The 15,158-nt window shown below is 41.1% G+C and overlaps 1 protein-coding gene across 5 annotated transcripts in view; it reads right to left on the reverse strand.

Moving 5' to 3' along the window:
* LOC139763143 (max dimerization protein 1-like) overlaps nt 1-14,297 on the reverse strand; it is a 618,467-nt gene extending 604,170 nt beyond the window's left edge. For all 5 annotated transcript variants that reach the window (XM_071688871.1, XM_071688879.1, XM_071688850.1 and 2 more), the window contains exon 1: nt 14,157-14,297. In XM_071688871.1, coding sequence (XP_071544972.1) covers nt 14,157-14,211 — 55 coding nt within the window. In that variant the 5' untranslated portion in view covers nt 14,212-14,297. The remainder of the gene's footprint in view (nt 1-14,156) is intronic.
* Nucleotides 14,298-15,158: the final 861 nt, after the last annotated feature.

Here is a 15,158-nt window from a genome sequence, read left to right on the forward strand (position 1 = left end):
GATGGGCTCTTAGGAGCAGAAGGGGGAGGATAAGAAGTCCTCGGGTTCAACTCCCAGGTGCTTTTCAGTGGCTACCACTGCGGAAGAATACATCTGTGACGTATAACATCTGGCAGCGTAGTATCATTTTAGCGTCTCAAGCGTCGTTAGCTTCTTACGTACATGCTAATGAACATCGGCGGAGTGCAAACGGTTGTGACGGCAGATGTAACCGATCTATCAAAGTCTGTTACATGTCAAAAGTAGTCCAGAAGTGCATGCGTTAAAACAAAATATAAGCGACCCGTCTCAACATCGCTCGCGAGTCCCAGCCTCCCCCTCTGCCCTTACCCACCCCTCTGCAGCCATCCTCAACCCACCATCAACTCACCCAGCCTCCCCTCTGTCCTTACCGCCACCCTCAACCCACCAACTCAGCCTCCCCTCTGCCATTAACCCCCCTACAGCCATCCTCAACCCACCACCCACTCACCCAGCCTCCCTTCTGTCCTTACCCCTACAGGGGCACCCTCAACCCACTCACCCAGCCTCCCTTCTGTCCTTACCCCTACAGGGGCACCCTCAACCCACTAACCCAGCCTCCTCTCTGCCCTTCCCCAAATAAATTCACCTTCAACCTACTACCCACTAACTTAACGTTATATAGTTTTACACTTTATGCACTGTCAATCAAGCTGTAATAATGACAATTTTCTTTTTCTTTATCAAAGACTCCGTTTTCGCCATTTCCAGCGTTTGTATGGAAGCGGCAGGAACATAACGAAATAAAGGGCTCATTCGCTCATATGCATTCTTTACTTGTTTTGTCCAATAATAATAATAATAATAATAGTAATAATATTATTATTATTATTATTATCATTATTATTATTATTATTATTATTATTATTATTATTATTATTATTATTATCATTGTAATTATTATCATTACCTTTATTATTACTATTATTGTTATTATCATTATTATTATTATTATTATTATTATTATTATTATTATTATCTATCATTTATCATTATTATCATTATTATTATTATCATTACCTCAAGGGAGAATGATGCTCGAAAGCACCCTGTCTATTTTGCGGTCTGCCCAATAATTCAAAAAAAAAATCGTTTCTGTACTTGACATCTACACTTCAACAGTGGCTTGCTCGTTCGACCTGGAAAGAAACCTGTCAATTTCCTAGGCCCCTCTGCCGTCCAGTTCGTTTCTGTAAATCTGACCTCAGCACTTCGTGCATGTACTAACATTCTGGAAACGCTTCCTCCTGAAGTCAAGCTCTACCTAGGTCGTCATGAATATATATATATATATAAAACATACATATATCACACACACACACACACACACACACACATATATATATATATATATATATATATATATATATATATATATATATATATATATATATATATATATATATATATTTTTTTTTTTTTTTTTTTTTTTTTTTTTTTATACTTTGTCGCTGTCTCCCGCGTTTGCGAGGTAGCGCAAGGAAACAGACGAAAGAAATGGCCCAACCCCCCCCCCATACACATGTACATACACACGTCCACACACACAAATATACATACCTACACAGCTTTCCATGGTTTACCCCGGACGCTTCACATGCCTTGATTCAATCCACTGACAGCACGTCAACCCCTGTATACCACATCGCTCCAATTCACTCTATTCCTTGCCCTCCTTTCACCCTCCTGCATGTTCAGGCCCCGATCACACAAAATCTTTTTCACTCCATCTTTCCACCTCCAATTTGGTCTCCCTCTTCTCCTCGTTCCCTCCACCTCCGACACATATATCCTCTTGGTCAATCTTTCCTCACTCATTCTCTCCATGTGCCCAAACCATTTTAAAACACCCTCTTCTGCTCTCTCAACCACGCTCTTTTTATTTCCACACATCTCTCTTACCCTTACGTTACTTACTCGATCAAACCACCTCACACCACACATTGTCCTCAAACATCTCATTTCCAGCACATCCATCCTCCTGCGCACAACTCTATCCATAGCCCACGCCTCGCAACCATACAACATTGTTGGAACTACTATTCCTTCAAACATACCCATTTTTGCTTTCCGGGATAATGTTCTCGACTTCCACACATTTTTCAAGGCTCCCAAAATTTTCGCCCCCTCCCCCACCCTATGATCCACTTCCGCTTCCATGGTTCCATCCGCTGACAGATCCACTCCAAGATATCTAAAACACTTCACTTCCTCCAGTTTTTCACCATTCAAACTCACCTCCCAATTGACTTGACCCTCAACCCTACTGTACCTAATAACCTTGCTCTTATTCACATTTACTCTTAACTTTCTTCTTCCACACACTTTACCAAACTCCGTCACCAGCTTCTGCAGTTTCTCACATGAATCCGCCACCAGCGCTGTATCATCAGCGAACAACAACTGACTCACTTCCCAAGCTCTCTCATCCCCAACAGACTTCATACTTGCCCCTCTTTCCAAGACTCTTGCATTTACCTCCCTAACAACCCCATCCATAAACAAATTAAACAACCATACTATACTATACTATACTATACTATACTATTTGCCATTTCCCGCGATAGCGAGGTAGCGTTAAGAACAGAGGACTGGGTCTTTGAGGGAATATCCTCACCTGGCCCTCTTCTCTGTTCCTTCTTTTGGAAAAAAAAAAAGAAAAAAAAAAAAAAAAAGAGAGAGGGGAGGATTTCCAGCCTCCCGCTCCCTTCCCTTTTAGTCGCCTTCTACGACACGCAGGGAATACGTGGGAAGTATTCTTTCTCCCCTATCCCCAGGGAATATATATATATATATATATATATATATATATATATATATATATATATATTTTCTTTTTTTTTTTTTTTTTTTCTTTTTATACTCCGTCGCAGCGGATCTGGCAGCGGATGGAACCATGGAAGCAGAAGTGAATCATAGGGTGGGGGAGGGGGCGAAAATTCTGGGAGCCTTGAAGAATGTTTGGAAGTCGAGAACATTATCTCAGAAAGCAAAAATGGGTATGTTTGAAGGAATAGTGGTTCCAACAATGTTGTATGGTTGCGAGGCGTGGGCTATGGATAGAGTTGTGCGCAGGAGGGTGGATGTGCTGGAAATGAGATGTTTGAGGACAATATGTGGTGTGAGGTGGTTTGATCGAGTAAGTAATAATAGGGTAAGAGAGATGTGGGGAAATAAAAAGAGTGTGGTTGAGAGAGCAGAAGAGGGTGTTTTGAAGTGGTTTGGTCACTTGGAGAGAATGAGGGAGGAAAGATTGACGAAGAGGATATATGTGTCAGAGGTGGAGGGAACGAGGAGAAGTGGGAGACCAAACTGGAGGTGGAAAGTAGAGTGAAAAAGATTTTGAGTGATCGGGGCCTGAACATGCAGGAGGGTGAAAGGCGTGCAAGGAATAGAGTGAACTGGAACGATGTGGTATACCGGGGTTGACGTGCTGTCAATGGATTGAACCAGGGCATGTGAAGCGTCTGGGGTGAACCATGGAAAGTTCTGTGGGGCCTGGATGTGGAAAGGGAGCTGTGGTTTCGGTGCATTATTACATGACATCTAGAGAGTGAGTGTGAACGAATGTGGCCTTTGTTGTCTTTTCCTAGCGCTACCTCGCACACATGAGGGGGGAGGGGGTAGTTATTCCATGTGTGGCGAGGTGGCGATGGGAATAAATAAAGGCAGACAGTATGAATTATGTACATGTGTATATATGTATATGTCTGTATATATATATATATATATATATATATATATATATATATATATATATATATATATATATATATATATACGTTGGGATGTATAGGTATGTATATTTGCGTGTGTGGACGTGTATGTATATACATGCGTATGTGGGTGGGTTGGGCCATTCTTTCGTCTGTTTCCTTGCGCTACCTCGCAAACGCGGGAGACAGCGACAAAGCAAAATAATATATATATATATATATATATATATATATATATATATATATATATATATATATATATATATATATATATATCAGTTTCCCGCCATAACTTGACATCTATACAACATGATTTCGTCTTACTCCAGGGGCTGTGTTCTCCCGACCTCAGAAACGCAACTATTGATTACCGTGTCACACAAAGGTCAAAGTTACCATAAACCCCCATTAAAAGTAAAAATAATGATAACCGTGACCTTGTAGAGGGCGCATTGTTCTGTCCACGGCTGTACATTTCAACCACTACGACAGAACGAACAATAGTTTTAACCCGTGAGACATTTCCGGACACGGTACATGACTGACAAGACCCCATGCATACCCAGCCCTTGCGAGAACATGTACATATATACAGTCATATATCTCTTTACTGAAAAACTGCAACCTAAAATCTAAAAGTTCATGAATCAAAAAGACCCCGTCACTGCTACTTTTTTCCTCACTACCAACAGGAAATGAGGCCTATGTCAGCAGGCAATAAATTCAATGATAACATAAGCCTTTACGCATGTAAAAGTTTGCCTTCGCATATTATGTGGGATGAAACCACAGATGCACAAATACTCTACATTTAAAATGTTGCAGGTCCTTATCTAAACAGTACGCGGGCAGGGAGTTTTCACGATGACATACTGCGGTGAGGCAAATGAAAATAAATAAAACTCGGGCTCAAATTGGAAAGTAAAGAACTGAACGTAAAAGGGAGACATTTGAGAGGCGCTATTCTCCGATGAGACGCTACCACACGTCCGACGTCTCTCTCTCTCTTTGAGAGCCATCTGACGCCGTGGTGAAATCAAACCCACGACCTGACCGTGACACCTGGGGCGCTGCCGCAATTGACAAAAGGACCTCGCATGGCCTCATGAGACCTAACCACGTACGTCCCTGAAGCGGTTTGACACTTCTGACCTTCGCTACGGGAGATCTTAAATCAAACTTCAGAGGCACGTCGTGACGAATTTGGCGGCCACACCCTCTCAAATTCCTCTTACAAATACCCAGTCAAAGTCAGCCCACGGCCTTCTGGACACCGATGTTGCACGTTAGCACCCGGAAACGTTCGCCATGCGACTCCGAGTCCCATGGCCTTCGCCAGCCGGATCCTCGTGTGACATAGTCGACGTCCGCCTTCCACACTTCCTACAGATCTCGCCTACGTTTCTTCCCCTACAGCAAATCCTATTAAGGCAACCGCCGCGCGCTTTTCGAACAACGGAACCCACCTAAACCGCCTCCCATCTACTTACCGTACCAGTATCCTAGAACCAAGACGTAGTTCACTAACCCCCCCCCCCCCCGTCCCTTCTGCGGCACACCCTGTGATCCAAGGCACGCCACCTCTCCTGTAGCAGCATCGTGAGACCACAGGCAATGACGCACCACTCTTACGGGACATTCTTGCTTCACCTCCTGCACCGACAACAGCGCCAACGAGACTCACTCTCAAGCTTGCCTACAGCATCCCACCTTACTCTTCACCCCAATCGTACACCAACGGAAGCACCTTGCCACCTGAACTACACTACTCCGTACTTACCCAAGAAAGCATTGTGTTGCCATTCGTATCTCCTTAACCCTGTCTTAATCTCTGTCATTACAAAAGGCGTTAGACGTATAATAACGCCCTTAAACTAAATCATTCAACCTATTTAAATACTTCGATAAGGATGAGAATTACGTGCGTCGTACTTCATGATTACTGGTTATCAAGTTTCCAAATTACTTCATATAGCTTTGTCACATACAGGACCAGTTCTCCTGTCTCAGTAGTGATTCATCAGGTCCACCTGTCAGCTGATAACAATGCGTGCTGCTTACTCTCCAAGGATCATGGGTTCTAGTCTCGGATTAGCCAATGCCAAACGTTTATAGAAATTCAAAACATTTCATGTACGTGTCTAATATCTAAATTCCTAGCCATCGCATTAGAAAGTTAGTTCAAATTTAACCGGATAACAATATTTGCACCGTCATAATTCCATATTTCTTACTTTCCTATATAGGCAAACCTACGTTTTTCTTCCCAAACTACATACACATGTAATCACGGAAACATAACTATATATGTTTATCAAGACATATATATGTACACGTATGTACTTATTTCCATATCTGTAAATGAGTTGAAATGTGGGAAGAGGGACGCAATTTTGAGTAACAGAGGTAAAATTATTGCGGTCACCCTTCCCTACGGGAATTTCTACTTGGCAAGTCACATTAGCCTTGAAGCTTTCCTACCCAGCAGATCACGCAACACCAGAGATCTTTTCAACCCGGCATGTCACATCGTGACATCCTCGGTAGAGACCCCTTTAGAGGAATGTGACCTGAAAAAGAAATATTTTTCTATCTGTCGGATAGGGAACAGGCCGTTAGAAAGATCCCAACGGTAATGTGATATGTCGGGCATAAGTAACCCCCAACACCGATATATGACAATTGCTTCATTTCAAATCGATGCTGAACGGGTTGTCCAAATATATATATGTAGTGTGAGGTGGTTTGATCGAGTAAGTAATGAATGGGGTAAGAGAGGTGTGAGGTAATAAAAAGTGTGGTTGAGAGAGCAGAAGAGGGTGTTTTGAAATGGTCTGGTTACATGGAGAGAATGAGTGAGGAAAGACTGACAAAGAGAATATATGTGTCAAAGGTGGGGGTAACGAGGAGAAGTGGGAGACCAAACTGGAGGTGGAAGGATAGAGTGAAAAAAATTTTGAGCGATCGGAGCCTGAACATGCAGGAGGGTGAAAGGCGTGCAAGGAATAGTGAATCTGAACGATGTGGTATACCAGGGTCGACGTGCTGTCAATGGATTGAACCAGGACATGTAAAGTGTCTGGGGTAAACCATGGAAAGTTTTGAGGGGCCTGGATGCGGAAAGGGAGCTCTGGTTTCGGTGCATTATACATGACAGCTAAGAGACTGAGTGTGAACGAATGTGGCCTTTGTTGTCTTTTCCTAGCGCTACCTCGCGCGCATGCGGGGGGTGGGGGTTGTTACTTTATGTGTGGCGTGGTGGCGACGGAAATGAATAAAGGCAGCTAGTATGAATTATATACATATGTATATATGTATATGTCTGTATACGTTTATACGATGACATGTATAGGTATGTATTTGTGCGTGTGTGGACGTGTATGTATTATATACATGAGCATGTGGGTGGGTTGGGCCATTCTTTCGTCTGTTTCCTTGCGCTACCTCACGTGCAGGAGGGTGAAAGGAGGGCAAGGAATAGAGTGAATTGGAGCGATGTGGTATACCGGGGTTGACGTGCTGTCAGTGGATTGAATCAAGGCATGTGAAGCGTCTGGGGTAAACCATGGAAAGCTGTGTAGGTATGTATATTTGCGTGTGTGGACGTATGTATATACATGTGTATGGGGGTGGGTTGGGCCATTTCTTTCGTCTGTTCCCTTGCGCTACCTCACAAACGCGGGAGACAGCGGAAAAAAAAAAAAAAAAAAAAAAAAAAAAAATATATATATATATATATATATATATATATATATATATATATAATCTTAGCCATGTACTGACCACGTGTCCGACATTTCCCAGCAGACTTCGACACATTAAATTACACAAATTCCTCTAAAGTGCACCAGGTCAGTCAGGTTTCACGGTATTAACACATCCCCCCCACCCACCCAATTTCAATGCATAGGTTAAGCCTTCATGCCATGATAGAACCAGTCGTCTGAGACGAGGCTGCAACAGCGCTCGGGAGACCAGGGCCTTTTGTCATACCGTTGTAATGGAGTGTAATTGGTTTCTTTTTTTTTTTCCCCATTCAATTACAGAGTTCATAGTTCTTGGGTGGTAAAAGGCTATTCCACAAACGATAAAAGAGCTCCTTCGAGACAACGTTCAAACACTTTTTTTTTTTTGTAGCCCATCTGTCCAAACAAAGCCTGGTTAATGGTACGGGATCATACAAGCCTTTTTAAATTTTTTCCCTTAAAACGATAATTTACATGATTTCAAACGATTAAAAGAGCAACTAATAATGTCTTTAGTCGTTTTATCCGTGCCCTTTGGGTTCCCCTTTACATAGCACTGAATTGCAATCACCTTAGGTAATTAAATTTGATTTCACCTCAATCGCTTAAGGGTTAATTCTCGTAGTTCAAGAACACGGTGGATCAAACAGCATCCACAAGGGCACTTCTCCAGGACTGGGTCTCTCGGTGCGCGCGGCGATCCACTGTTAACTGTCACTCTCGGCAGCCACCAGATGGCGAATGGCGCTGCTTCAGCACATGGGATTGGATGGATAGGCTTCCCTTATCTTCCCCAACTCCCTGGGGTTCCAGAGGCCGTCGACGATGGCCCCCACACAGACTTTCACCCATGAACAGGTTCCTGCACCAGAGATTACCTGTACCCATTATGAGCTCGCGTCACAATCTCCTACGACTCATAATTATTCCCCCCTTCGCGACAACCCCATGAGGAACGGCAGCTGGTTGTCCACAGCTTTTAAAAGCGTTGATAATCATCACAGTTGAAGACGTTTAGCTGTGTCATCACGTGCCAACCATATTTCTCCCATGTCTACGTTTTCTTGTTTGCAGTCCAACGGTTCTTCCACCGGTGCTCCTTACCACCCGTACTTGCGCGGGAATTTCGGGTACACTTCGTGGTAAACTGTGGCAGGTGCAATGATTCAGTATGCTATATATAATTACCTGATGCAAATGGAAACAATCCCCATAAAATGCCCTCGATACGAGTACTTAATTTCGAATACTTACAACATGCAACGGTTTGGGATATACGTTAGCATAACTCCACTGAAAATCTGATTAACCTACCGTACCAAATTTCAGAAAACGAATCATTTACCCACTTTTGGTCAAAATCGTCTGATGCAGCTTCTGACCTACTAAGTAAACTAAATAAAACACTGCCAAAGCAAGAGCAGTCACATAATATTTGTGCCATCCCATTTTTTCTCACTGAAGTGCACAAAGTACTTTTCTCGACTTCCTTGATTACATACTCCCACATCAACAGTGGGGTAGTAAAACATGCGACCACCTGTGTGTTTACGCAACAAGGATTCTATAACGGGCTAACTTGGTAAGCAACACGCATCGAGCCAGCTCACTTACTCAATGTTCTATTCAACCAGCAATGCGCCCGCTTACTTATTTCAATCCTTACTACATCACTGCGAATTTGAATCACATCAGAATTACCGCACCTGTAATACTACTTTGTCCAACATAATACTTGCCTTCGTTAAGGTTCCGGTTATGAGATAAAACTAGGTTAGCCAAGTGTTGAACTTGAGTATAAAGTGGGTTAGGTTACACTAGGTTAGCTTATTAGTGTTGGACTTGACTATAAAATGAGTTAGGTTACACTAGATTAGCTTATTAGTGTTGGACTTGACTATAAAATGAGTTAGGTTACACTAGATTAGCTTATTAGTGTTGAATCTGAGTATAAGTGGGTTAGGTTACACTAGGTTAGCTTAGTGTTGAACTTGAGTATAAAGTGGTTTAGGTTACACTAGATTAGCTTATTAGTGCTGGAAGTGTATAAAGTGGGCTTGGGCTAAGTTACGAGTTCTGTGGCCAAAATTAGTATGTTTTAGATCCTCAACTATATGGGTTATAATGGCAATAATATATTATGTAACTTAACCCAAGCAAAAAAAAAGCCCCGATAACACAACTATTGAGGCTTATAAAAATAGCAATACAACAATTACAACTAATGCATCTGCCCCCGCAAGGCACGCAAGAAGCCACAACATGATCGAATAGAAATCAATACTAAAACTATTCTGAGAACTGATCAGTCCGTTCTGTTTAGTTAATTTGTATTCAGCTGAGGCGCAGGATAAATCTGAATTAACGTTTTCTGTTGACATTAATGATTAGGTTACTAACATATTCTAGGGGCAGTGTTTATAAACGCTGATAATGTACCTATTGTGACGGAGGACATCGAAATTTATGAAAAAAAAATAAACTGGTGTGAAAATAGCGCCAGCTCCATTGAGTTTGTAGACTTCAGGATTCATTCCTCTAGATCATATAAGATTAATTCATCTGTGTACTGTGGCGAAGCATTCGCAATTACCACAGCCATACCCGACTGATTGGACATGGATTTATAAAACAGTACTGACCTAAACTTTATCTACTATCTTGTGTACCAGAAGAATTACTGATTTCTGTAATATCAGTTAAAAACGTTTCACAGCTTCCTTCTGAAGAAAGTTCTTAACAAAAGACCTATCAAATAAATGCTGGTTTAACTATTGTTTGTATTAAGACACTTGGAAAAAATTTAACTAGAATGGCTGTTGAACAGCTGGTCAACTATTCCTTAACATACGTTCTTATATTTTTGGCATCAATGTAGCTGGTCAACTATTCCTTAACATATTTTCTTATATTTTTGGCATCAATGTATCACTACGAATCTATGTCTACTGAGGATGAACAAAAACAACTGTCATTTTTAATATAGGAAATAAGGCGAATTTTTTTTTAATCTTTTGTATGTCCTCAGTTGCGTCAAGGACACTGCTAGTAATCTTCACATGGCAGTCGGAGAGTATGGATAGCGTCGCTATTGCTCATCACATTGGCCAGGCTGTTGAACATCGCGCCAAGCAGACACGCATTCTTTACAACCTGGGTTATTAGATACAACCTGTTTATTCCTTCTGTTCGATGCGTTGTACTCTCTTGCTGACCAGTTTCTTCTCATGCTGTATTTAAGGTAACCTGATATTCAAGTTGCGTTATTTTACCGAGTTTTCCAAGTTCTGTCTTCCCAACTTGGAATGAATTTTGAATTTAATACGATGCCTCCCAAAGCCTTCCGTGCGTAAATCCTCTCTCTCTCTCTCTCTCTCTCTCTCTCTCTCTCTCTCTCTCTCTCTCTCTCTCTCTCTCTCGAGAATGTTGTAGATTGACAACTCTATTTCATTCCCTACAGAACTGAAGTTTGGCAAAAGCCAACGTGGGCTGTGAATGATCTTTGAACATCTTACAACTCAACAATTCCGCCATATAAAAAGATCAGCACATAAAAGTATTCTTGTCGGGAAGATATATATATATATATATATATATATATATATATATATATATATATATATACACGAAGCACACATGTGACAATCACGTATGAACTTGTAGACCGTGCGGGATAATCAAAGCAGGAAAAATTGCTTAAGCGCTTTCGTATATTTAAGCACATCTCCGGAAGAAAATAACAACAAATCACAAACGGAGGAAAATATACGAAGACGCCAGTAGATGTTAACAGGATCACATCTTATATACCCTAGACTGAGCCAGGAACCTATATTGTTGAACAATTCCTAAAGACAGATAAACAGCTAGGGCTGACTGTGAGCCGATTACCGCAACAAGGATTCCAACCTATGTTTTCGACCCTGAGCGGCCCGTGATTGCGTCATGGTCTGGAACGGTGTTAACCCCTAAACCATGGGGGCCCATAAACATACTAATCAGGTTCATAAGTTACTTTAAATCTTAAACTGATTCCTTACATATACTCCTGAGGATGTCAAATCCTTTAACACTTTTTATCATCATTAAGGTAAGTGTCACAGCATTCCTACAAATCAAGGTAAGGCCGAATGGAAAACATGATTTTTTTTTTCATAATGGCCTTCTCTACAAGTAAGTATAAATGGCCAACTTTTCAAGGAAGATATATCGTAAGTGTTAGGAAAGTAGACATGAAATCTCATGGACTAACCATTATGAGTTAAACTAAATTCTTAAGAGGATTGCATTGCAGTCACTCCCAAAATATCCCACAAAAAATTGTATCGAATAATATCTACCATCCATAACTTTCTGACAGGTCTGGCTGTCCACATTATCATCTGCTTGCAAATCTACCTAAAATAACCGAGTTGAAATTTTGGGTCCGTATCCTTAAGACCTCACATCCTGTTATGGCCCACAGGCGAATAATTACACTAATCGCAGGTGCCCCTTTCCTCACACTCAATCCATATACTCACAGTGAAATCTTACTCTGATTCAACTGTAGCTATAATTCATACTCCTCTTTGGATTCAAATAAGTATACGAACATGGCTAGATTACTGAAACATAAAGCAGGAAACATTAAAATCATCGAAAGAATACTATCTGTGCCACATACCACAACCTCTCAGTCAGAGATACATCAAATAAACATCCCTTACTCTGGATCATTCAATTTCTCCTTTGGGGTACCAGGTCGACATATAATTCCAAATCTAGTTTTCAATCATTATATCCTACGAGCAGAGTATGTGATGTATCATTATCTTAATAAACTAACTACACTATAGAATAATATAATACTACTCTAAGAATCTGAGACTTTATCTAAAGAGTAAACATACAATAGCATATCAAAATAAACAATTCTTCTAAACAATCAAATTAGATATACAGAACCCCAAAGGTAAGAGTTCACTGACTCGAGAGGCCAGGCGACTGCACATGCTCGCAATCCAATTATTTTCATATATAAATTCTTGAAGGCTGTTAGTCCCTTCTACCAACCACAGGAAAAAAAAAAGAGAAAAATGTAAATGTTTCTCGTGAATATCAAAGGTAACCACAGAATATAATACAAAATGCCAGCATCACTTTTTACGAACCATACAATTCCACTAAAATTAGCCCTTCCGTATACCGAAGGGTAACTTTTCTATATCATTCCGGCACACTGATAAACCCACTGTGGAAATCTATTTCGAATCCTTGAATATTAACAAACACCTTACATGTTACTGAGAGAAATCAAAAACGAGGAGATTCACCCCAAGAACTAGTTTCGTTTATAGAGGTGTATCACTATCAAACACGTATTATAAACTCCTGAGAAACTCTAAGACACATGGATATTTCCGCGTGGTAAGTGTACTTAATGAATATACCGTAATTTCAGCAAAGCCAAGATCATAATCGGCTAATACATATCACTCCAAATGTGAATATAAATTCTGCTCTGTGCATTTACAGTGACACCAACAATATACATCATAAGATACACGAAAAGACTGAAAAAAAAGATACAAACACTAGTCAGTCATTATCATGTACATCATGTTCAGTTTTGGCCACAAACCAGAGCCTTGTACTACACAATCAAGTTATCAATATTGATCTTAATACTAAAACTGTACCACAAGCATCACTCGGAGATATTTCTTTCATTCAGAAGATATAATCGTTTTCTAAAAAAAAAAAAAAAAATCTCTAAAAATGTATCATTACAAGTCACTAAACATCACTTTTTCTTTTTCATTTCACCAAGAAGTAATGTTACTGGATCATATGGTACCCTTCCATCAATTCTACTTGATAGTGCCAGTGTTCCTGCTGATGCACGCACTGTCATAATAGTTTTACATTCGTGTATCACAATTCCTAGCCTTTCTAGTACGAAATTTCAAGAAATAATCTATACCACACACAAATCAATATCAAATAATGTATCAACTATCTTAATTTATCTGCAAATACGTGACGAAACAAGTTCTAATATGAAATGATACACTATTGATTGCAAAATAGGAAATCTGAAAAATCGTGAAGAGCAACAGACTATCGTAAATCATTCAATAAATATAAATAAAACTGTGTCCAATATCCAGCCCAGCGACAGAGTAACGCGAGGTTAACTAAGTGTGACAGAAGCGTCCTTATGGCTACGCTGCACAAGTCATTGTCACGTGCAGCTCAACCTTCTTTTATTGCAGTCGTTCATGTAGCTGCTGGCTCTTTTCTGAGGCATGAGAGCCAAGGTCGAGATCGGTAATACCAGACGATGATACACTTGGGTAACTCGCACTGTCATCCAGTCTTACAACAATCACAAATTCCACATGGACAATGATAACAAAGCGCCCACGTTGCTTTCCTCGCCTGCCCGCAGCGGATGCCATCCACCTCTCGTTTAAGGCCGTCTGACACCCATCCTGCTCTGGTGCTTCACTTTAAACTATCCCTGAAGGGCTGCAGGTATCGGAAGTTTTACTGGGTAAGTAAAAATGATCAGATCTCCATAGGAGCTTGGTCCTGAATGGCACATGCCTGTTTAAAATCGATGTAGAAGTATTTTCCACCCTCAAAGATGCGAAAGAATGAAAGAGCAACCGTAGTAAAATATCCTTACCCCGCTCCCGCCGTTCGATATATTCTGCAGCCTGGAGAAGCACAGCCAAGCTCATATTCGTAGTTGAAATAAATAAATCCACGTGAAAGCCGCGGACGAAACGCCGGACCGCGCACACCCTCACTTCACAACGTCTGTAAGCCAACTAATGTCAAAATCTCATAGCCACCTTGCTTCGAGTGGCTCAGAATGTCTCGCGCGCTCCCATTGGCTCTGGCAGTTTCTATGTGAAGCTATCGGCCAGTAGCGCGAGAGCTTACATTGGGCTAGGAGAAGGCATCACGTGCGTTTCATGCCTGGCGCGCAAGGGTTGACGAGGACATGACGCGACAAAGACATTTGTTTTCTCTGGCCTAGGCACTTGTATAGGCTGTGTAAAGTTGTTTAATTGATATCATGTGTACGATCTTGCGTTTTCCCAGTAATGCAAGCGGAAAACACACCCGAAACAGGAGTAAATACACCAGCCGAGCCACGACTGAACTCCACCGACACGATGACTCAAAACCCCGGGAAACATAAAGAGATCACGCCCTAACTGCAGCAAAGCTACATGTCTCGCTTACTTCCTCAGCCGAGAGTCTCTCCCTTGTTTTGATTGGGTGGAGTTTTTTCGTATACTTGCGATGATGTCAGGCGAAAATAAGCTACGCATCTAAGTCTATGTGCACTACGTACGTCGATCAATATATCACTGTAAAACAGAATCAACTCCAGCTGAATGTTTCGACGTGCTATAAGGAGGGACTATTCAGTGCGTTTTCACCCCAAGGAATACAAAAAGGTAGAGAGTTCTCCGTAACCCAAACGTATTTAGATATTCTATCAACTTATTGAAGCTGCATTGATCATTATCCGTAGGGCAACACGGTTAAGAAGATTAGATAAGAACTCATGGTCTTGTAACTTTAAAGAAAACGTTTTTTTTTTTTTTTTGGGGGGGGGTGTTATGCCATTTATGTGATGGTCATCGAATGAACCCACATTGTCAAATGTATGAGA

Source organism: Panulirus ornatus, chromosome 3 (assembly GCF_036320965.1).
Source record: "Panulirus ornatus isolate Po-2019 chromosome 3, ASM3632096v1, whole genome shotgun sequence".
Lineage (NCBI taxonomy): Eukaryota > Metazoa > Arthropoda > Malacostraca > Decapoda > Palinuridae > Panulirus > Panulirus ornatus.